Below are 24,148 nucleotides of genomic sequence, written 5' to 3' on the forward strand. Positions count from 1 at the left end.
AAGCTCACTTGTAGTGTTAACCGTTATGTCTGCTCTGCTGCTTGTGTGGGTGCAGAGACTAATGACTGGAGACAGTTTATCTGTTTACTGATTAAAGGACAGATGTTGCGGACCAGACCAGACGTTATAAAATAACTTGTCCCCGGCAGACAGACAGACCGTGAAGCAGGTGTAAATTTGTAGCTTTTTACTTTACCACATGAACCCTAGCATTTCCTATACATTCGGCAAAAATAGCGGATTACCGGCTAATCTCCGGCACCGTTAACCCGGTCAATGCCAAATTTTGCACACACACTCCCTGGATGCCAACGATGAACCTCTGCTCCAAACTTTCCAGAACGGTCTGTTATAGCGCCACCAGGAGGCCGACTTTTGAAAAACACATTTTTATTACTCCTTCAGATTCTGTCCAAAAATCCTGCAAATCGTTACACACTATCTCTATAGTCATGTGTTCAAGACAGATCTGTCCGATATTTCATATTCGATCATAATTGGCTAACATTGGCTTTCAAAGTTTGCAGGATTGGCCCGTTTTGAACAAAAAGCCTCAAATCATGAACGCAGCGTGCAATTTAAGTGAAATCTTTCGAAGTGGTTAAAGTCAAGACCCCCTTTTATGTGTCCTTATTTACAGGCCTCCCAAATTTGCTCAGGTTTTATAGAAGATTGTTTTCAGTTTTGCTTTTAGCAACCGATTTGATCACACTCTATGAATGTTTTAATCTTGTTCAGTTGTTACTGGTCCCAGTCACTAAACATTTTATCTGGTGCTTAAAAAAACATCTCAATAATAACGCTAATGTCAATATAATAGAATTTCCTGTCTCTGGCCATAACGTTGTCATATTTCAGTCCCTGATCCCTTTATCCTGCTTCTAAGCACCCTACATCCTTCCGTTGTCTTGCTTTCACTTCAAAGCTCATTATATCTGTCAGGCCCGGTCAGGCCTTCTTAGTTACTCCTTCCATATACTGTTATCCCAGTTTATTTTAGTCATTGCATTGTCTCTTTTACGCACTGATACATTTTAATTATGTTATCTGTATTATTTCCAATAATACAGTGTTAGATGATTGCAGTATAATATAACATTTATATTATACTTTGTCTCACTGCTTGCCAAGAACTGCTTGTGTAAAAACACAATGCAATGATTTTTTATTTATTTTGTGGTGAAATGTGTCGTAAATGTGGGACTCAAGTGCTAACTTTTCTTTTCTTTTTGGGGGAAATTGGAAATGAGATTAAGCCTAGCCATGCATAGAAACACCAACAGAAGTTCATACTTCTCTAAACCAATACATTTCTCAAGGGTGCTGTTTCAGGCCATAGACTCAGTGATCAAGCCTACCATCTTTTCAGCCATTCCACTGAAACCCGCTGAAGCAGGCAGGCGATATTATGTCCCTCACATATCTTTCTCACATTTAGTGCTGGATGTCCCAGAACTTCTTCCAGCTAAATGAGCCATGAGGCTCCTAATTGGTCCCCACATTCCACCCTTAACCCTGTTAAGAATGCAGCCCATAATCTGGGTGTGATTTCTGACACTGACTTGTCCTTCCAAGGTCAATGGAATACAAGGATTGTACAAACATGCTTCTTTTAGCTCATTTGCAGACCTTGAAAGGGTTGTTCATGTTTTTATTTAATAACTATTGCAACTCCCTGTGCTCTGAGCTAAGTGTAAAGGCTGTCTCCTGTCTTCAACTTTTGCAAAATTCTGCTGCTAGAATAGAATAGATTATTGACCAATTCTAAGAAACACAACAATATTACACCATCCTTGCTTCTCTTCACTGGTTGCCTGTGAGTTTCAGGATGGATTTTTCTCTTAGTTGTTCAAACTCACCTCATCACCTGGGGTGATCTGGCTTATTATCAATGTTTGCTTTTAGTGGCCAAGTCAGTGTGTTACACTTCAAAAACTGAACATTTTGTCAGGATACAAACGCCTGGTTGGCACCCCAGAACCATTATCTATAAAAAAAAACGTTACAATGTGTATCAACATAGTTGTCTACATCCTCCCCAAGACCAACAGTAGGATAGATTTCAGTCCAAGCACCAGATAACACTCGAGAGGTTTACACACACACACGCACGCACGCGCGCGCCAGTCTGTGGGTGTCTGTGATGTGTCATAAAACTGATGTGTCAAGCAGCTGACCAATTTGGCGGTCTATTTAAGCTCTAGTGAAACTGTTGTCGGTGTCACTGCCACTCACTGGAGGTTGGTAACGGTATGCAGGGGCGCTGGAAGGTATTTATACCAAGGGGGGCTGAAGGGTGGGAGGGAAATCGCGGCCGAGCGTAGCGATGCCTTGCGGGTCTTATTTGGGTATAATTGGCCTAATAATGACTTATTTAGGACCTAGTTAGCCGAGTTAATCATAATAACAGTATGTGACTCTTATTGTGTTGTTGTTTGGGTTAGATTTCTTTAAACCTGGTGCAGGTGAAAGTAAAACTACAATAGGTTTTTGCTGTCTCGTCATGTTGTGTCTATCTGTCAACTCACTCGCTGTGCATTCTGCATTCAGCACGCTTCTCCTCTCCACCAGCAGGGGGTGCTGGAGCACCCTCCGCACCCCCCTTCCAGCGCTGATGATGGTATGCACCTGTTTCATGCTACAGTGGGTTGGGCTTCCCTAAGGGTTCAGTTTAAACCCATTTAAACCTGACCTTGAAATAAAAAAGAAATCTTCTAAATCCTCCAGTTTTCTGAAATAAATATTTTCACAATTTTTCAAAAATAGCAGACCTACAAGCTCGTAGGATCTGCTATTTTTCAATAGCTAAATTATAACATAATGTTTAAAACACCAAAAGGGGTCCCAAAATGGGTTAACCCTCGATCCATTCATCCATCTTCAACCGGGTCGCGGGGCAACAGCTCCACCAGAGAGCTCCAGACTTCCCTCTCCAGAGCAACATTAGTGACTTCCTCCTGGGGGGGATCCCGAGACGTTCCAAGGCCAGTGAGTCGATGTGTTTCCTCCAACTGCGCCTTGGTCTGCCCCGGGGTCTCCTCCCAGTGGGACGTGCCTCGAGGACCTCCCTAGGGAGACGCCCGAGAGGCATCCTAACTAGATGCCCGAGCCACCTAAGCTGGCTCCTTTCCAGGCGAAGAAGCAGCGACTCTACTCCGAGTCTCTCTCACGTGACTGTAACCTCTCACCCTATCTCTAAGGGAGATGCCAGCCCCCCGTCGAAGAAAACTCATTTCGGCCGATTGTATTCGCGACCTTATTCTTTCGGTCATGACCCACATTTTTTTGTTGGGGCTGGGGCTAGTTATTTCTCCTTGCTTGTTTGTCTTCAAATGTGCTGAGCAGTGAGTAATATGTCTAAATGGCAAGATCAAATATAATATTCACATTTGTGTTTACATTTTTGAATTTTGGAATAGAGAAAAAATATTATCATTAATGATTAAAATAACACCACCATCCACATTTTACACCAAGCCACCATCAGAGAAACTCACCAGAAACCAACTTGTGCATGTTGAATGGCAACTTTAGTGTTCACAGCTAAAATCTGTATATTTACGAAGACAAAATCCTTTCTCCCTTCATTCGTATAGGTGTTTATCGAGGACATCCAGGCAGAGTTTGTGGAGGAGTTCATCTGGCCTGCGGTTCAGGCCAATGCCATCTATGAGGACCGCTACCTGCTGGGCACCTCAGTGGCACGGCCCTGCATCGCCCGGCGCCAGGTTCAGATTGCGCGTCAGGAGGGAGCGCAGTTTGTTTCCCACGGCGCAACTGGAAAGGTTAGTTCTCTGTCACCACGACTGATTTCAGTCATTTGGATTCCATAGAAGCCAGCGTGTCTTCTGTGAAAGCATTTTAATTTCAAGGACCGTCATAACTCTTGTACAAATTGCTGGTCCATTTGGTTCCATTTGTTACACTCAGAGTTACAGACCTGTATATCTCAGAATTACGGAACCCTAAGGATCCATTTGGAACTCCCGATAGGAATCGTTAAAGGGAACCGCTAAGGGATCGTACCGTTAAGGAAGTAGGAACCAGAACTGCCAGACCTGTTATTAAATATCTTTCTGAACTGTGACATACATAGTTACATACATGTATTTAATGTCTCATTTTCATACTCATAGTATAGGGAAGAAGTAGCCAAAACTGACTAGCCCTGTTCTGTCTGAACTGTGGTACTGGTTGATGAGTGACAGTTAATTTAATGTTTTCAAAGTCTCTCATCCTCTTTATTTAGTCTCTTCCTAATTCTGTTATTATATTTAAATTAGTAAAATCTCCCTACCTGAGCTAAATACTTACCGTAAGTAAATACGGGTGTCTATAAACAAGTGCACAGCTACCTATACTATAACTATAGGCTTGCTACAAACGTAACCCCGGTTATTTGAGTATTACGAGCGAGATGTCTCGCTTATGAGAAAGAGCCCCCTGGTTTGATCACAGAAACATGTATTATACATTTCCAGGTCAGGCCCTTTGTGCTACATAAGGGTCTGCCGTGACAGTTTAAAGTGCATTGAATTTTCACCTGCATGAAATGTGCTATAAAAATTATAATCTTTGATTAATCGACTTCACTTCCTGTTTTGGGCTTGGATGAATTGTACATTGTGAGTGACCCGGCTCAAGGCCTCAACCCTCAACACTTCCCACAATGTTTTCTACTATGGTGCCCACTACTGCCATTTGTGATGCAGTGTCATACTTTTGCCTCTAGAGGGAGATAAACACCACTGAATCCAGTTCAGAGAAAGTTAGATGACTTTTTGATTGATTGATTGAAATATTTATTACAGTTTGCAGAATTACAGTACCGTACATTTCAAGCACAACTCAATACAAAGACTGTTAACTGTGAGTGGACGACCCAATAAAGCGTTACACTTGTTTACAAGAGGGTCCACCTTGTTCAATTCATCAAAACATTTAGAGACGTACAAATAGACACTTCTATATAGCCAAAGAACAGAACAGAATAGGAATTCATCATAAAGGAGGTAAAAAGGGAAAGGAAACATATACAGTGAGGGGAAGAAAAGGGGGGGGAACTATACCTATACTATACTATATTGTATAGTTATAAAAACTATACAACTTAAAAAAGCTATACAAGGTACACACAGGCATGGCTTTACAATTACAGCTTCCTCTATTATTCCATTATTCCAGATTCGAAATATTCTACAAGAAAAATGCATATAAATATTTGACAACAAAGCAGTCCTGAGGTCTTCTTGTGTAGCTAAAAGAGTTTGTTTTATTTTACAGGGCAATGACCAGGTCCGTTTTGAGCTCACATGCTATGCTCTTTATCCTGATGTTAAGGTGGGTTTTCTCTGCTGTAAGGTGCTTAATTCTGGACCAGTGATTCTCAAACCTTTTAATTTCATGGACCCCCAGTTTGATTTCCATAGCCCACAGAACCCCATTTGACACGATTCTGGGACCTACACTGTAGGTTGCAGAAAAGTAATTTAACTCTAAAGGTGGGGTGAGCGAATGTCGCCTCAGTTGCGATTGTCCATCTGGAGCGAAGATACCGAGGCACTGGAACACTGCGTTCACGCCGTGCCGTTCGCTTTGTTCACAGCGCTCGATGCAACTTCAAGTTGCATTGACTTCAATGCAACTTGAAGTCAATGCAAAAACTTCAAGTCTTTGCATTGACTTTGTATCATACGAAGTCAATGTATGTAATTACACCGCTCAAACAAATATTGTCTTTCGATGAAAATGTACCTATGAGTGTCCATTTGTACACTGGTTTACAGACCTGTAAGGGTCCATTTGGTTCCTATCCCAACTATCAATCATAGCTTGGGACACCCTGGACATACATGATCACCCAAGTACCTCTGGGGGTCCCTGGACCCCATTTGAGAACCAGTGGTCTGGACTACACCATAAAACATCCGTTTGTTTGATTATATTGAAACAATTGCGTGTTGAGACACTTACTGTTACTGTCTCTCTACTGCATGTGACTTCCACTTTAGATCATCTCACCATGGAGGATCCCTGAATTCTACACTCGCTTCAGAGGGAGAAAGGACCTGATGGAATATGCTCAGGTTCATATGACTGCATTGCTACACAGTCACACATGCAACATGAGGGAGCTCTGTTCAATCCCCCCCACTAGAGGGCGGTGATGATGTTTCAGTTAAAGAAAACCTTTTTTTACATGCTGGAAGTTCAAATAATGTTGAACAGTAACAATGTTACAATTTGGGATTCTCATAAACAATGAATATATTATATACATTTTGGAAATCCTGTGACCAGTTAAATCTGCCCCATCCATAAATCATCCATTTGAGTGGTTTAGTGAAGTTCAGGTGTAGAAGGACACTAATACCAGTATTCATTTGATTTCATATTCAACAGTAGAAAGTGTTCCAGAGCATTGCAAATATAGAGCTGGTTTTGAATGCTAGACATTTACAATCTACATATTAACCTATAGGCCAGTATTATACTAGCCTTGCATGGCCAGCAGGGCCGGATTAACACCTCTGAGGGCCCCTGGGCACTGAAGCATTTTTTTTTGTTTTGGGCCGTTTCGGGGCGGTTTTATGCTGTTATATTGGCATATTTCCGGTCTCCTACCCCCCCCCCCCCCCCCCCCCCCCCGAGCAATCTAGCGCATTGCTGCTTTACACACAATTGCACTTTTCAGCTGCCTTCCAACAATAAAACACAAATCTTTTTAGACACCATTTATTTCATTCGGATTAGCAGGCCCCTGGTGCCCAAAGTGCCCATATGCTAGAATCTCTGTGTGGAAACTGCATTTCCAATGGGCGGATTCTAAAACCTTCCCCATATTTGCATACTGGGCCCTGAATGGTGCACCACAACTTCGGGGGCAGGGAAATCCAATCACAACCAAGCCGGGCCAGACCAATTCTGCAGAGGGCTATTTATTTAAAAAAAAGCTTGGAAACGTATTTACTAGCCGTTTCCAGGCTAGTATTATACAGTTTAAACGTCCTCCACTCAATGTAATGATTCTTCATTCACGCACAACTGCTTCTTCAGCCGTTATGTAGAACCTTTCTCATTTAAATTAATTTAGACCAACATAGTGCATATTTACACATATTTTATCATTTTGACCTGTTACCCTACCTTTAATGCTCCCTCTCCTGTCTGGTCAAACGGAGTCATGGAGTTTTCCACTCAATATCATACACTAATATAAACTGATTGTCATTGTGCAATCTGGCTGACAAAAGCAGTTTCGAGAGACATTTATTTTATTATGAATACATCGTTTAGTGTATGTATGTATGTATGAAATAGCAACAGCTGGAAGTGATGTAATGACTGTTCTGTGACTTATTTTGATCAGAAGTTATTGCACTACATTTTCTTGAACACTCATGTATGCTTATGTATTCATGTTGCCACTCTATTTAAAATCCAGAAACAAGGCATTCCTGTGTCCTCAACTCCAAAGGCACCCTGGAGCATGGATGCCAACCTTATGCATATAAGGTGGGTTTTGTTGGCACAATCAATCTATTCCAAGAGTTTCTTCACGATACATTTTCAATATAAAAAATGTATTACCCTGTAACGGTTTGAAACTGACTGTAATTAAATCATTTGTTTCCAAACAGCTATGAGTCAGGAATCCTAGAAAACCCCAAGGTAAGAGCCTGTTCCTGAAGCCTGAAGATTGTACATGATCTCAAAAGTAATTGACCAGCATATCATTTTTGTCTTGACAAGAGGTCTTCTCATGCGTGATCACCTTTTAACCACTTGAAACCCTAGCATCCCTATTATGGGGGGAACATTTGCAGAAAATAGCTGATCTACTGTACAAGCCCACTAGCGCAATGTGAGATTGGCTATTGCCAGCGAAGAGATTTGGTGTAAAAAAAAAAATAGTGGACCAAGTACATAGCAGAACACAGTCAACAAAGTATTTGCTTACTAAGTACACTGTAAGTGGTTACTACAGCATGAGAGTAAACAGGTTACCTCTCTGGCAAACCTGCTGTAATATCTAGGCCCATCTACGTATATACAATTGAGCTGAGGCGAGTTGGCGATGGAAGAGGACAGACAGGTCGCCATGTTGCAATGGGCACCAAGTCACACAGTGTGACGTATGCAGAGTAACTGCTGTTACCGCCTGTGCTGTGCCTGTGCTCTGACATCACTCACTTCTGCGTTTTCAACGCAACCTTTACAGCTTCCGTTTCTTACATCTGCCATTAGTCACTCAGTCCGTCTTCAATCGTCTTAAAATCAATTTCTCTTCAGAAGCGTTAATATTGTAACCTTGCCACAGCAGAACATCACAAATGATCCCAGAATGTCTGCAATCACGCGGATGCAGCCTAGATTCCGAGAAAACAACCTTTTAACACGGGATCAAAGTGGACAGCCCGTTTCTGTGTTTCCTTCTTCCAATTGGCTACGGCCAATCACTTGACGCGCATCGATGCACTGCAAGCCAGGCATGCTGGGTTACAGGTGCATGCTGGGTTACAGGTGCATGATGAGAAGCAGAGTTTTTATTTTTTAGTTTCCATGTTCTCTGCTTCCCATTAGCTTCCTTTCTTTCCTTCTTCCTATTGGCTATGGCCGATCACTTGACAAGCGCGTCAACACACTGCAAGGCATGCTGGGTTATACAGTATATATAATATATATTTATGTTTTGTTTGTTTGTTTCTAGATGTGAGCGCGCCAAAGGCGCGTGAACCTCTAGTTACAAACAAGTCTAGCTCCTTGAATTTAGTTTGTCTTTCACACACAAACAATTTGACCACATCCCTATTTTTATGTTAACATGCTCAATAAAGTGATCAAAGACAAAGATGATGGTTGCATGACCGAAACGTTTGCTGCACTTATGTAGCATCTACTTGACACCAGTGTAATGATAACACAGTGTCAATCCAATGCACTTCTGTTAACCCATGAGAGCTCCACCACAGACAAACCCAAGTCAATCTCCCACACTTGCATGGGTGGGACAGTTTGATCTCTGCTATGGTCATGGGTCAAAGCAGTACATGAAGGTTGCCCTTAACGACCTCCAAAAGTCCTGTCCCTCCGTCTTTTTCTCTTTGCCTCTGTCTGAGTCTCTGTCTCTCATCACCCCGGGTCCTCGCTGGGCCCTGGGAAGAGCCTGGGACACACAGACACTGACTTGTCGTCAGAAACGCTTCGCCTAATTCCCGATTTCATGGGAGCCCGAGAGGGGGGAAGGGTTAGGGTGGCGCACCCAGCTGGGGCCTCCTGGGTTCCAGCCTTGGCTCTATTGTTCCTCTGGTTGCGCTGCCGCCGGCTGCAACGTGGGAGGGGAGCCATTTCATCGTGACACCGTGACACCAAAATGTCACCAGTAACAGTAAAGTACAAAGGCGGCGGGCCAGACAGATGAGTCCCCAATGCACGCGGTGTCATAGGGAGGCAAGGGGTTCCACGCTTCTGGAGTGGAGGGGCAAGGACAGAGCCACTGTATCTCTATCTCTCTCTCTCTCTCTCTCTCTCTCTCTCTCTCTCTTCTGGAGTGGAGGGGCAAGGACAGAGCCACTGTCTCTCTCTCTCTCTCTCTCTCTCTATCTCTCTCTCTCTCTCCGTCTCGCTCTCTCTCTGTTTCTCTCTATCTCACAAACCCTCCACAGCTTGTCCTGTTGAGATATGTGGGGAACAGAAAGGGGGTGGAAAAACAACTCAATAGCATAGCAATGAATGATGACAGTATTGTGTAATTGATTTCATTCATGGGTTTTTGCCTTGGCCCATTTACTCAAATATTAAGTCGATCAATGGCATTAAATACAATTAAATATTTATGGTGTGGGATCTAAAGTGGTAAAGGGATTTGAATACATTACATTACGGATTCAGCTTGAGCATACTGTAATAATTCAGTAATCTGTCTTCTCTGAATAGCATCAATACCTCACAAGTAATTTAGAAAGCTATGCTATGTTTGTTAATTAGTCTACATTTAAACAAAATGAACAAAATAACCAGAAATTGGCAATTGACGTAAATACAATTAATACCGATACTAAAACGCCAGACTGAACTAAATATTTCATCCATATATGTATGTAAGCAGAATCTTATATACCCACCAGATGACCTTTTTTCAAAGAGGTCATCTTGTTCTTGGTATCTCTTCTCTGTATCTTTCCCTTTCTCTCCTCTGGTTACAACCCTAAAGGCCCAGGGCAGACCGACGCTATTCAGACAACCACCTCCCCCACCTGTCGCACAATGCCCCCACTCTACTCAACACGGTCACATTAGGAAATGTCCAAATGGTCGCTCATATGTTCACCAAGAGATAAGAACTGCCCGGGAGTTCAGATTACTCTGTGATTAGTACCACTGTATCCTTCCTGATAATAACACACCGTGTTGCCTACAGCCATGTTGACTAAGTGACATTGTTTATTTACTTACCCACACATTAAGTTGTGTTAAGTTAAACGCTTACTTTTTCTCACATGGTGTGGATTATGCATTATGCAACCGGTTGGGTGAAGTAGATTCAGGTGTGTGATTGAATTAAGCTAAACCAAGTATTTCACATGATCACTTTTAGATTTCTTCATTGTGAAATTCCTAACATTAGGTTAACAACATGATGCCACGGATGTCGCCAAAAATGTACTATCAATGTACTATCTCCCTAAGACAGTGGAGGCCCACCCTGAGGCACCGTGACACTCGTCCCGAGTCATTAAAACATCACCTCAGTCTTAATTATAGCCTCTGTCAGTGCAGGCTTCCCTTGGCCCTGTCGGCTCTTTGATCGCAGAGCTGATGGAGCGCCGATGGTGCTGACCAGGAGTAAAGGAGCGTAACGCCAGGCCCTGTCCCCCAAGAGGAAATGAAAACTTGTTTTCTGCCCGTCGCTTGGCTGGGCTTACTAGATGGATGGATAGACGATCACCCGGCCTTAGGGGAAGGATGTGAGGTTGTAGGGTCCATGTATGCATGCTCATGTGTCCTTTGAAGGAGGGAGGTCAGTGCTTGTCATGTGCTTTGCTCGGTGCCTTGGTCTGATTGTTTTGACCTGTGATAGTTAGCGAGTGGCCTCAGTGTTTGCCTGCACTCACTTTGCTTTTTCACTCTGCTTGTTAAAGAACCTGTAATATGTATGAGCCATCCACCCTGATTAACCACAGCCCCATACTGTGTACTTCATCATATGGCGTATAGGGCATTACCAGCTTGCAGATCAGCTATTTTTGTTAATCCTTGACGATGTCTGCTTATAATGACGTGCCCAGATTAAGTGGAAAATTCAGCTAAAGGCCCAATATTAGCCCAACGTACGTGGGTGGTAAGGATATATAAATGTGTCCACACAATAATGTTTTATTCTTGCTGTTTGCATTTTAAGGAGGCCAGACTTGAATCATGGTCATTTAAGTGTTATTTCCAACCCAGTGGGCCAAAGATTTAGTTTTTTCTTTTTTTTTAACCACACTTCTCTCTATATCTCCGTCTCTCTCCCTTCTCTTTCTTTCACTGTCCTCCCTCCACCACCTCTGCCTTTCTTTTGGTCCTATTGGCATCAATTGAAAGCCAATGAGGCAGCTAACGTGTGGAAAGAAATTTACTTGCTTTAAGTTCATGCCTCGCCTCGGCTCTCTCCTTCGCTCTGCAGGCCGCATTCAGCACAACAATATAACAGGAGCAAAGACTGCCAAAGGAGCTGTTCTGTGCTACATGATGGCATGCTTCACGCCCCATTTCACACCAATGCCCCTCTCTCTTTCTCCACCCCCCATCTTCTCAATCTCTACCTTTTCCTCTCTTTCAGGGCCATGGCTTTGGGACAGGTTCCACCTGCAGGGGGTTAGAATTGAAATGCATTGATCGCTAGTGCACTGGAAACAAGCCTATTACATTGCTTTGCCCTTTTCTTTTTATCCAGCAGTGTATAAGTTCGAGCTCTCATCTCGTGAGCACGCATGTGTTTGCATGTTTTTTGTGTCCATATCACTACGCCCAAGAAATAGTTCCATTTGATAGAGGGGTCAAAGTTGAACGAAATTTGCACTAGTATTTTAGAAATGGGTCAACAATACAAATTACGCTAGTTTTGTGGATTAATTTACTTTTAATGCATGGCCCCGGTTCGCTCCCAGAGTTAGTGTCGAAGTGCCCTATAGCTTGAGCAAGAACCTCTAAATATAAAAAGGTAGGTGGCTAGCGCACATCCAGTTCCTGTCTGGTGCTGGACTAAGGTAAGTACAGTGAAGAGAGGAGAGTCCGCACACAGGTTTGCTTTTTATTCAATACACCATAAATAAGACACAACGTTTCGGCCGTGAACGGCCTTCATCAGGTGATAATCGGCAGTATATGTGACAACTCCCTTTTAAACCCAGTCGTCACATCACGTGACTGATGACGACTGCATGGGCAGGTGATTCACTAACACCAATAAGTGACATGACAATAAATATAACAATAAATATGAACATGAATGACCACCACAGCAAGTTTACAATAAGGCAACACAGTTTCAAAAGAACAGTTTCAATCAAACTTGCTGTTTTTTTTGCTTGTTACAGACTGCACAAAAGAAATGCAAAATCTCAAATATATAAAACATATTTAAAGAAATGTATTTAAAAAAATACTAAAACAGTCTGTAACAAGCAAAAAAAACATCAAGTTTGATTGAAACTGTTCTTTTGAAACTGTGTTGCCTTATTGTAAACTTGCTTGCTGTGGTGGTCATTCATGTTCATATTTATTGTTATATTTATTGTCATGTCACTTATTGGTGTTAGTGAATCACCTGCCCATGCAGTCGTGATCAGTCACGTGATGTGACGACTGGGTTTAAAAGGGAGTTGTCACATATACTGCCGATTATCACCTGATGAAGGCCGTTCACGGCTGAAACGTTGTCTCTTATTTATGGTGTATTGAATAAAAAGCAAACACCTTGGAGCAAACCTGTGTGCGGACTCTCCTCTCTTCACTGTACTGAACCTCTAAATGCCTTACAATACATGGTTTCCTCCACCATCGGTGAATGTAATAAAGCGCTATATAAATGCACCATTTACCATTTATGGAACTAAAACCACCAAAACCAGAGCAGAACTCCCACCACGGGACTCGGGCAATCAATTAATACAGTTGCAACTATCCCTTTAAGGCAATAAGAGGTTGAACGGAAAATACCAACATTATATGGTTGCTTTGATGAAAATGTGCAAAATGTGTAAAAGAGTCTCTCACTGACCATAAAATCTATCACCCTTTCAATCCCCAGTCCTGCTCGCGGTCACTGAGGAAGTTCAAGGAAATCTCCATTATGGGATTTTCCCATAAAGTAGCATTTCCTAAATTGCTTTTAGGCACTATTGCGTGTCATGTTACAAGGCTCTGCTAAAGACGTTTATTTACAATTTTTTTGTAAGTATATCTAGATATCTGTATATCTACGACAACAAGTTTAAATCTCTGTCGGCCCGTAGATTATCTTCTTCTTCTTTTTTTTACATAAACATAAACAACCATAGTTCTATAAGCAGCACACAGCCCAACAGGAATGCTGTTATTTGTTCTCATTCTCCAGTATTTGATGAGCTTTTTGGGGCAGTCATTTCACCCCTCTCCTGTTTGCTCTCGCTGGGCATCTTTCAGGGCACTGAGGCGGAAAATAAGGAGAGAGAGAGAGAGAGAGAGCGCGCAACGGATGCTTTCCAAGTCAATTTTGGTGTTTAGTTAAAAGGAAAGAAAGCGATTACGCTGCTCGTTTTCTCCTCACTGACTGGCGGCAAGCGGATGGCGATTAGTTATTGTATGATGATTTAGCGTCTGGTAAAGCTTTCCATTTAAATGCACCCAGTAGTTATGGTGCATAGTCCCCCTGCAATTTGCCTCAGCTCAGGAGACATTGTCCATCGTCTTGTCCTAATGCTGTGTAATTGTTGCTGGGTGAATGTATAGGAGATTGCCGCGCTCTTTTAGGTCCTCGGCGTGACTTGCTGAGATGGTTTTCAGATCCCCACCAACTCGTCTTTGTTGTAGTCTACCCTTAAACCTCACAACGCGTCTTTTTAGCTTGTTTTGCGGTTTGGTATAGACGTGACACTCGTGTGAAGTGAGGGGTGCCTTGGGAGGCATGCACAATAAATACGTCATAGTAAAAAGTCCATAGATTTGGCTGCCACATGACGTCACGGGGAGCATGCACAAATCCAGGCATTGGAAGGGGCTGCCCCTCAAAAAGGAGCACGCCTAGTATTGAGCCCTGAAAGAGCTCTGGTCATCTATACGGTTTGGTTAAAGGAAAAATCCACACCAAAACACATGTACCCTGAATCAGCCTATAGTCCTGTCCCAACATACATGTTGGCCTTGAGTTGTCTCATAGATACCCCCTGTTCTCCATTTTCCTCACCCCTCCCAGTAGCTCCCACAGTAAAATGCAACTAGGATGGTAGAAAGATAGTTGTCTTCTTCTAATGCGGATATTTTAGTAGCTCCAAACCTTTCCTGGTACTCACACGTTTGTCACCCTGGAGCTGCCGTTCATACAGAACCCAGCGATAGAGTTCTCAACGGGCCTGAAAATGAAGGTCTGACCCGGGGTTCTGTTTGAACGGCAGATGACAAACGGTGCATGTGTGAGTACCAGTGAAAATATTCGTTTGGAGCTACTAAAATACCCGCATTAGAATGAAGACAACTAGCTTTCTACCATTGTAGCTGCATTTTACTGTGCATGACGACGATACACGAAAGAAGAAGCTTTCTACCATTGTAGCTGCATTTTACTGTGGGGGGAGGGGTGGGGGAAATGGAGAAACGGGGCATCTATGAAACAATTCATAGATGTCCCAATCCTGGATTATAGGCTGTGTGTAGGATGTGTTTTGGTGTGTACAAGCTCATAGCGCGGCACTCTGTGCCTCGCTATGAGCTTGTAGATCTGTTATTTTTCAATAGCTAAAGCATAACATAATGCTAACACCAAAAGGGGTTCCCGCCCAAAATGGGATAATGTAAACGGACTGGCTACAAGCGGGCACATGTAACTTCCACCCAGCCAAAAGGGTCACCAATTCAAATGATGGGCATGTGGTTTTGTGAAACATTCTGTTGCAAAAGGCATATACGCCAGAAAAACCAAGGCAGATGATTTTTTTTGCTGACACTGCGCAGTGCGCACAGGTGTAATATTACTGTGTGTGTCCTGTTTCCTGCTCAAATTGGTTCTGTGACTGTGTCAAGTAGGCTATGCTTTCACTTGGCTTGTTCTTTTCTTGGGGATGTGTGTTACCCCTGCCCTCACCCCACCCCACCCCTGTGGTGAAGAGCTATACAGGGAATATAAATCCAAATAGAGGAGAAAAATGGAACATTGATTTTTGTCTTTTCACTCAAGTCCTGATAGCTCTCTCAAGGTTATTTTTCCCTCTGCATCATCCTCCATCTCCTTTTGCTAGACGTGCCTGAAGTCTGTTATCATCTCAGACAATAGAATCCATATCTGCTGTGCTATCCTTCAGATGAAGTCTAAAAAGGTCCAGGTTGTTCATCAAGGGCCATAAAGTGTGAAATAGACTTCACTTCTGTGATTGTATGTGTGTTTCAGAATCATGCCCCAGCTGACCTGTACATGATGACAAAGAACCCAGAAGATTCTCCCAGTGTCCCTGACACACTTGAGATAGAGTTCAAAAAAGGTATGCGAGTGTCACCTATTTGTCCAGCTGTTGCTCCTGTGTTTATTCCTGTCTGCAGATAGTTACCCCCATACAAGATGTGTATTGTTAAAATGTTTCAATTTTTTTCAATATATATCTTTTTTAAATAGCAGATCTACATGTTGTGGGGTCCTCTGTGTCAGGGGTCATCATGGACCCCTGGGGGTCCCCAGACCTCACCATAGCCAAAATCATGCATGAGTGTGGTCTAAATACTGTATGTGTGTCACTCCAGATATGACTCCTTCATGCCATGTTCGATCGCCCTTGCCTCTTCATCCCTATTTAACATTGATACTTAAACCCCAGAGGCTACAGTTACCATTTTGCCCTGGCTGTGTTTTATCATCAGCTCTGACCACCCAGACTTAACCTCAACTCCTCACACCATCACTTGGTCCAAAGCTGCCATGTTTGGCCCTGAGGCACATGCACAGACCGGAAGCATTAAGTCTAACTAATACACCCTGAGGGCTAAGAGACATGCTCATTAGATATATTACCACAGGGAATTGGCTAAATAGTGGAAAGTGTCACATGTTTGCACAGACAGAAAATGGCCAAAAACATTTGAGCCTGGGGCAAATGGCACAGATGTCCCCTTAATCCCTGGCCAGTAGCAGAAGCTGAGCGCTCGCTGAGGGCTAGAGGCTAACATCAATGGCCTGGTGGTCACTCACTAGCCCCTCTCATCACACAAGCTTGGCTGACAACTTTATGAGCTGCAATTACAATTTGAAAAAAGTTCAGAAGGTTGGCTTTTGCAATTGGGCATTGATGATCCCCTTTTAACCACTTAAAAACCCTATTTTATACATAGGCTATTCGGAAATAACCGATCTACAGTAGAAACTCACAACATTTTGCAAACTTGCGATCAAAGTGCTTGTTGACCGTAGGTGGAAAAGTGGAAAAAGTGACCATTTTGAAAATATTTTAAAAGTAAAAGGAATTTTCCTTTTTAATGTTTAAAAACAAAAACAAAACCAGTGTGGAGATTTTGAAGCATTCATTTCACGCCTATGGCATGCCCAAAATAGAGACACCAAGGTGAAAGTGGTTAATCTAATCCACTGGAAATTAAACATTTCACTGTTGGGTCTACATCTGTGGGAATGGATGTAGCTTTACCAGTTTCTCAGGGGAAATGTGTAATGATAAAACAAGTAGAGTGGTAACAAGTTGACAAGTAAGGATATGTCCTTTTTGTATAACACTGAAGCAGTGGTCGAAACCTAGCCTTGTTTCGCGGGCTCTTTACTGGCCTGCACTCCATTTTCACACATATTCTCTGTGCCTTTATTGAGCACCCTATGACAAAAGCTGTTTTAGCTGTCCACACAAAGGGCCGAGCCTGCTCCTCCTCCCTCTCAGCACAAGATCAGCGCAAGAATGTTTCATTTCATTACCCTCCAACCTTTTCATCGCAGCCTTTCTCACCAAAGTTTTCTCACTGATTAAAAAAGAATATTTAACAACAGGAACCTTTTCCCCGTCAAACACTCCATTCCCCACCTTCTCCCTTTATAATTTTATCCCTCCCTCCTTTCATCGCGAAGAAGGGGAGAGGAAAAAGAGACAGAGAGGAAAAATGTAAAGCAGTAATTTTTCCTACAACTGTGTCTGCGCTCCCATTGTCTGCACTGTTCGGGTGCGAAAAAACTGAAGAAAAGGATCACGGGGAGAAAAATAACCCTTGATAGAACCCGTATGATGGAAAAAGCGAAAGACCGCTCCATACAATCCCGCGTTCACACACTCACTTAATTTATTTGAACTTTTAATCTAATTATTAAGTATTTGGGGGCGGGGTTTGGGTGGCCGTTTTTTTAATAGTGTGCTACCCGCTCTGCCCTTGATTGCGCTGAGAGAACTTTTTTTTTTTCATTTTTTTTTCACGGGAGCCACTTGAGATTCTCGGGATCTGGGAATGATCTGGTGACAAAGCCCTTGTCTAAAAATGTTTGTCAAGTCCTTCACGTGTCATTCCAACTAGGGCTTTTCTTTAACACACAGAAATAGCTGAAAAGCACCCCGAAGTACTGCTTTTCTCTCCAAAGCTATTTGATTGGCAATTGTAAGTATGCTAAAGGTCTATTGAATACGTAACGGCCGAAGAATCGACTATCAGACTATTTCTTCTTTTTTTCCCCTTTCATCCTTCACCAGTCCTCAAAAGGTTTATATTACCCTCCACCCCCACCACACACACATCCACACACACATGTGCATACATACACTCGCACGTGCAGGCACCCTCACATACACAAATACACTCACACCCGTCACCCATACGCCGACAAATGCACAATACCCCTTCGCCCGTGTTGCAGCGTGTTCCCTCTCCTTCACCTTTGAACTGCGTTGCTCATTTCAGGACAGGAATCAGGACAGTGATTGATTTGCACTTGGTTTCAGTAGCTGTGGAGAGAGAGTTGTGTTTTGTTCGGTGGGGGTTGTGTTAAGCCTGATTTATACTTGTGGTCCTTACACAGCGGAAGCATGACGAATAAACAAATCCGAAAGTCCATAGATGAATATTTCATAACCATAGATGAATATTATTAACCCATTGAGACCCGATTCTACAAATGCCTTCTAAATCAGTAGTTCTCACACTTTCAAGATTTAGCAGATGTACAAGCTTGTATATCTGCTATTTTTGAATAGCCAACGCAAAAATATAATGGGTTCATTTGCCTCATTCATAGAGGTTTTATTTTCATCGGCCTGGTTTTGAAAATAGATGACGTTGTTTATTGCCATAACTCATCCACAAAATGTATTATGTTAAATTTAAGTGAATTGTTTGCACCATGTCAACATTCCTGGTGTGTAAAGTTTGTGCTGCACATCAAAGATAGCAGATCTGCACACTTGTAGAGCTAGTTTTGGTGCACGACAGGCACACGCAACTAATATAAGTAAAACTCAGGCTTTAGAGACAGGCCGATGGAATGATTGAAAGATGGACCATCTTATGCTTTTCTCTGTAGCACATTTATCCCCACACAAGAACACACAGTGGCGCGAAAAGAAGGGAAAAAAATAAAAACTCATTGCTTAGAGAGAGTCCAGAGAAAACACAAAACCTAGTGTGTAATTCAATTAGAGAAGGGCCTGGCCACAATTTCACAGCCTTCAGATGAGCTGGCCCTTTGAATTTATTAGCACCTCTCAACACATCTCATTAGCAGGCTTTTTATTGTTAACCAAGAACCATGTTTTTTCTTTTTTTTACTGAGATGCTAGTTGTCATCCACTGATTACGACTGACAGTCATTGATTTTATCTGTAGACTCAAATCTCCATGCTTTAGATTACCCAAGCAGTTCAATTCAGCATGTTATAAATGTGATTCATACTCACATTAACGTCATATCTACTCTTTTCACAGCTTTAAAGAAAGATATTAGTGTCCACTCCGTATGCATGCGTGGATAACTGTCGTAGCCCCCAAATTGTGGAATGACCTCCCCTCCCATGTCAAATTGGCCCCAGTCTCGCCTTAAGACTCACCTTTACACCTTGGCTTTTAATTCCGTTTGAGTTTTCTGTGTTTTTGTTTGGCTTTGTTATGTGTGTGTTTTTGCTGGGTTTTTTTTTTGTTTTAGCTTTACAGTGTATTTAGCGTTTAACTTTCTGTACAGCACTTTGTAAACCCTGAGTTGTGAAATGTGCTATGAAGTGGATTGGATTGAATGAGGAGGAATTCTTAATATAGTGGTTACAAAGGTATTAATTGATTGACCGAGTCCCGTGGTGGGAGTTCTGGTCTGGTCTTGGGGAATATTAATTATTTGTTTGCCACTAGGTGGCAGCAAAGGGTAGGTCCCATATTTGGGTAGTTTCATTTCCGGTTTCCTGGCTTGGAGACCACCATTGTAAGGAACGGCTAATGTTAGCAGCAGCTCACGATGTTTATCTTTTGCCAGAAACGTTAACATGTCGGGTGCAATGCGATAAAAAAATCACAAATCACGTCCGAACCTCGGATGGATCATCATCACCGTGGACAGCGCCACATTTTTCAGCCAAAGAAGATCCTACTTTGAATGTGACCCTTTGGCGTGTGCGCACGTATCCTGGTGCTGGGGGTATGCAAGGCGTTGCCTAGCAACCGGGCCAGTGCTAAAAGTAGATATTTGATTAGATTTTTGTAAGTAATTTTTGGGGGCTTTTTGCCTTTATTGATAGATTACAGTAGTTTGACAGGAAAGGGGGTCTTTAGTTTACTCAAGTTCGGGAATAAGACCTGGTACTTAAGACACGCAAAATACAGCCCTTGAAGTCACGCTAATGTGCAGACCTAGTTTGAAAGAATTGAAATAACTATAATATTTCTCTGTGACACAAAACTTACTGTATGAAGTTATAAAGTAGCTGGAACGAGAAGTCCTTAACCACTTGCTGTATTTCATTCACATAACTCTCCACATTTCCGGTCTCTCTATTATATTATCACTATCAAAGAAGGCTTCAAAAATCTGTATTCATTTGTTTTGGTGCAAGTATGCCCAATCTATTATGTCAGCCTACACTTGCTCTATTCTGATCAACCAATTGCATCTTGTCTCATGCCATCTGAACCTTTTTAGGAGTGCCTGTCAAGGTGACCAACAAGAAAGATGGCAAATCTCTGGACAAACCACTTGAGATCTTCCGCTACCTCAATGACATTGGGTAAGTCCAGTATGACAGTGATTCTCTCACTTTTTTTTAATTTCAAGGACACCCAATTTGGTGTGTGTTAGGCAACGGACCCCATTTGATCTAATTGAACCTTACAGGTCTATTTAGAGTTACAGTCTACAGACCTGTAATTGGTTTATAAGCTGGGGCACCACCCTGACCCCACGGTGAGAACCACTATGGGGCGGCTCAGGGCGCAAATTGGCCACTTGGGAATCGGAAGGTTCCTGGTTGGATCTCAGGCTCCCCTGTGTTACTGTCCAAGTGTCCTTGAGCAAGACACTGAACCCCCGAAACGGCTCCCAATGAGCAGGTTGGCGCCTTGCATGGTTCCCTCCGCCATCTGTGTGTGAATGTGTGAGTGAATGGGTGAATGTAATGCACATTGTAAAGCGCCTCGGATAAAGGTGCTATAGAAATGCACCCAATTTACAGTATGCAGTATGGTCTGCATAGACTTACATTACAGCAAAATAAATTGCCTCCAGAAAGAACTTTACATAAATTGCCTCCAGAAAGAACTTTACAGGAACGAGTTGATGGTTTATAACTCTATACTGTACTTACAGTATTAAACAAATACTTAGTTGATCGGGGTCGGCTTGTACTTGTTTTGCGTTGTTTCCCCTCTACACCAAATCTGCAAATGTTCCCCCCAGAATAGGGATGCTAGGATTCAAGTGGTTAAATATTGTTGCACTCAGTGCAAATTTGGTTCCAAACTATAATTTAACTGGGGACCCCCTGAAACTCCCTCAAGGACCCCTGGGGGTCCCCGGACCCCACTTTGGGAACCACTGGTCTAAGAAACCCTGGTGTTCTTTCCTGTTTTGCAGAGGGAAGCATGGAGTAGGCCGGATTGACATTGTGGAGAACCGTTTTATTGGCATGAAGTCGAGAGGTAAGAAATTGGATTTTCACATGATTTTTGGCTATCCTAAGCAGCAAGGACCTTGGTTATAGCAAACATTATATTTAGCTTCTCCGAAGTCCTATTCACTCTCATTTACAGACTGACACACAGATTCAAATTTTAAAGGTTTTATGAATACAGTTGGATTGGCATACTTCTCTGAAGTCAGTGCTTATATTAATGTTTTTTGCACCCATTCAAAGCCTTCCTTTCAATATCAATGCTTTCAGGCAATTACCGTTATTTTACATGAGTGCTTCCATTTACATTTCCGCTTGCATAAAAGTGGGCTGGAAGGAAAAAGCAAATCCCTCTGGTCCAAGAAAATAAGCCTCTCTGACTCATCTTGTAAGTTTAGGTGTGAGGTTACCCCCCCGATTTGTGCAAAAACACACTGGACAAATAACCGTTATGCCCCCACCACGCACGCACGCACGCACACGCACACGTACACGCACACGCACACACACACTTTATAGGTAGGAAGTAGGGCTGGGGCGGTATGGGATTTTTATTACCGCCGTTATTGCCGGCCCCCATACCGCCGGTTATTACTTATGGGAATAATAAGAGGGCTAATAAAAGTTACAGGTATGGTGTGTGCGATATTAATTGTGAGATTACCATAATGACGGTAATCATTAAAGGACCACTTTTGAACCTATCTTCATATAATAGGTCCTCACTAATAATCATGATAAAATGGCACGTTTTTTTCTACTCGGTCTGTGTCACATAGGAGGCCTAATCTAATTGAATACCCCTGCCATAAAGCATTACACTTGTTTACAAGAGGGTCCACCATTTTCAATTCATCATATCATTTTGTACACTATGCACTTCTATAAAGCCAAAAACAGGAAATCATCATAAAGGAGGTAAAAAGGGGGAAAACGTATACAGTGAGGGGGGAAAGGGGTGGGTGGAGTCAAGGGATTTACATCTTAATGACAGTTGGTAGGGCGTTCCACATTTTTGTGGCATAGGAGTGAAATGAATTTAGGTGGACCCTCTTGTAAACAAGTGTCCACTCACAGTTAACAGTCTTTGTATTGAGTTGTGCTTGAAATGTAGTGTAATTCTGCAAACTGTTAATAAATATTTTAATCAATCAATCAATCAATCAATCCTTGTTTGTGCCGAATCTGGGTTGCACATGGTTTTTTGACCACCCTGACACCCTCTGGTGTTGTTGTGTTGCTGGCATGATTAGACTGACTGAGCGTCACTGTTTATTATGATACACTTTTCATTTCGATCGGTGAGGTAGGAGGAGAACCACTTTAGTGGAACGGCACTAAAGTGGTTCTCCTCCTACCTCACCGATCGGACCTACCAGGTTTCCTGGAAAGGTCTGTTATCATCCCCCCGAACCCTCCAAACTGGGGTCCCACAGGGATCTGTACTTGGTCTGTATGTGTATGTATGTATATGTGTATGTATAGTTTCATCATATAGATATTCCACTGTTACCTTCTTAGCTTACGCATGTTTCATGATAAATGCTTTTATGTGATGTATTCCCATGCTTTTGTTCTTGCTTAAATGTAAGTCGCTCTGGATTAAGAGCGTCTGCTAAATGCCTAAATTGTAAATTGTAATTGTAATTTCATAAAAAAAAGAAAAAAATCATTTCACATATATATATATATATTATTATTTTTAAACCGCGGTAATGAACCCGATACCGCGGTATGCGTTACATACCGGCGGTATGGCGGTATTGCGGTTATTGCACCCAGCCCTAGTAGGAAGTACAGGCATGTCATGCCACACCACAGGCTGCCTTTTCTCCTGTCTACATGTATAACTGCTGTACATACTCAAGCCTGAGTTATACTTGTTGTGCCCTGGAAATAGCCGTTCGACTATTCAGCCGTGACACTTTCTCACTTTGCTGTGACTGACAAATTCACTAGCCAGTGGATTGTGGCTGTGGCGCGGATTGGCAGGTTGAAAATGGGAAACCCACTTCTAGTTTTGTTTCCTATCCATAGCTTTGTTGGATCTAAGTTATGTTTAAAGTTGAGGTTATAATATTATAACATATTTTCTTATTATATGATCATTACTTCTAAAGCACCTGGACTAGACTTTGTTAAGTTCTAGATATCATTAAGGCTAAATTGCAATGCTGTTTTTTTGTTTGTTTTTTACAACTTATAGGTATTTGTTTTGAATAAAATTAAAACATGTTTTGTTCTGTAATCTGACATTTCTCACAAATTCCAAATAAGATATAATTTAATAATAAAATATTATCATTTAGATTTTAGAGGACAGTATTTATTTTCTGGATAGGACATAAGTCTTATGCAGCTTCAAGTGGTTAATTTATTTCCAGTGCTATACTGTATGTTTGCAGCGGTGGTAATTTCCTTCTTGTGATGTTGCAGCACTGCTAAATAAATACAGCACGATGTGTCCAAGTGGCTGAGTAACTACCATAGATCATGCGTTTGTCTCCTTTGGAATGGCGATGGTGTCAAGTAACACAATAGATGCTGCAGAGCAACTGAACGGCGACATGTCATATTTATTTGTGTTCCCTCCATAGCCAGGGTCAGAGGTGTTGGGGGAATGGAAATGGTTTGTCAAGAATGTTGTCAACGTGCCACAAAACACTCAACAGACGGTTGTTGTCCGCCTGTCACAGCGCCGTGGGGCCAGCCAACCTGGGTGCCATTAATGGTATTAGCTGCAGTGTATCTATAGAGGGCGGTAGGAAATTGCTCTATCCTTTTAGGATGAATAGGCAGTCTCATCGTCTTGTCACTTCCATCAATTGTCAGAGACTTGTCACTGG

The 24,148-nt window shown here is 42.3% G+C and overlaps 1 protein-coding gene across 1 annotated transcript in view; it reads left to right on the forward strand.

The window, feature by feature from the left end:
* Positions 1 to 24,148, forward strand: part of ass1 (argininosuccinate synthase 1) — a 37,603-nt gene that overhangs the window by 3,538 nt on the left and 9,917 nt on the right. The window contains exons 4-11 of the mRNA XM_083793106.1: positions 3,597 to 3,785; positions 5,284 to 5,340; positions 6,012 to 6,086; positions 7,445 to 7,515; positions 7,641 to 7,671; positions 15,626 to 15,716; positions 20,336 to 20,420; positions 21,266 to 21,330. Of these exons, the coding sequence (XP_083649232.1) occupies positions 3,597 to 3,785; positions 5,284 to 5,340; positions 6,012 to 6,086; positions 7,445 to 7,515; positions 7,641 to 7,671; positions 15,626 to 15,716; positions 20,336 to 20,420; positions 21,266 to 21,330 (664 nt within the window). The remainder of the gene's footprint in view (positions 1 to 3,596; positions 3,786 to 5,283; positions 5,341 to 6,011; positions 6,087 to 7,444; positions 7,516 to 7,640; positions 7,672 to 15,625; positions 15,717 to 20,335; positions 20,421 to 21,265; positions 21,331 to 24,148) is intronic.

Source organism: Protomyctophum parallelum, assembly GCF_964188405.1.
Source record: "Protomyctophum parallelum genome assembly, chromosome: 21".
Taxonomy (NCBI): Eukaryota; Metazoa; Chordata; class Actinopteri; order Myctophiformes; family Myctophidae; genus Protomyctophum; species Protomyctophum parallelum.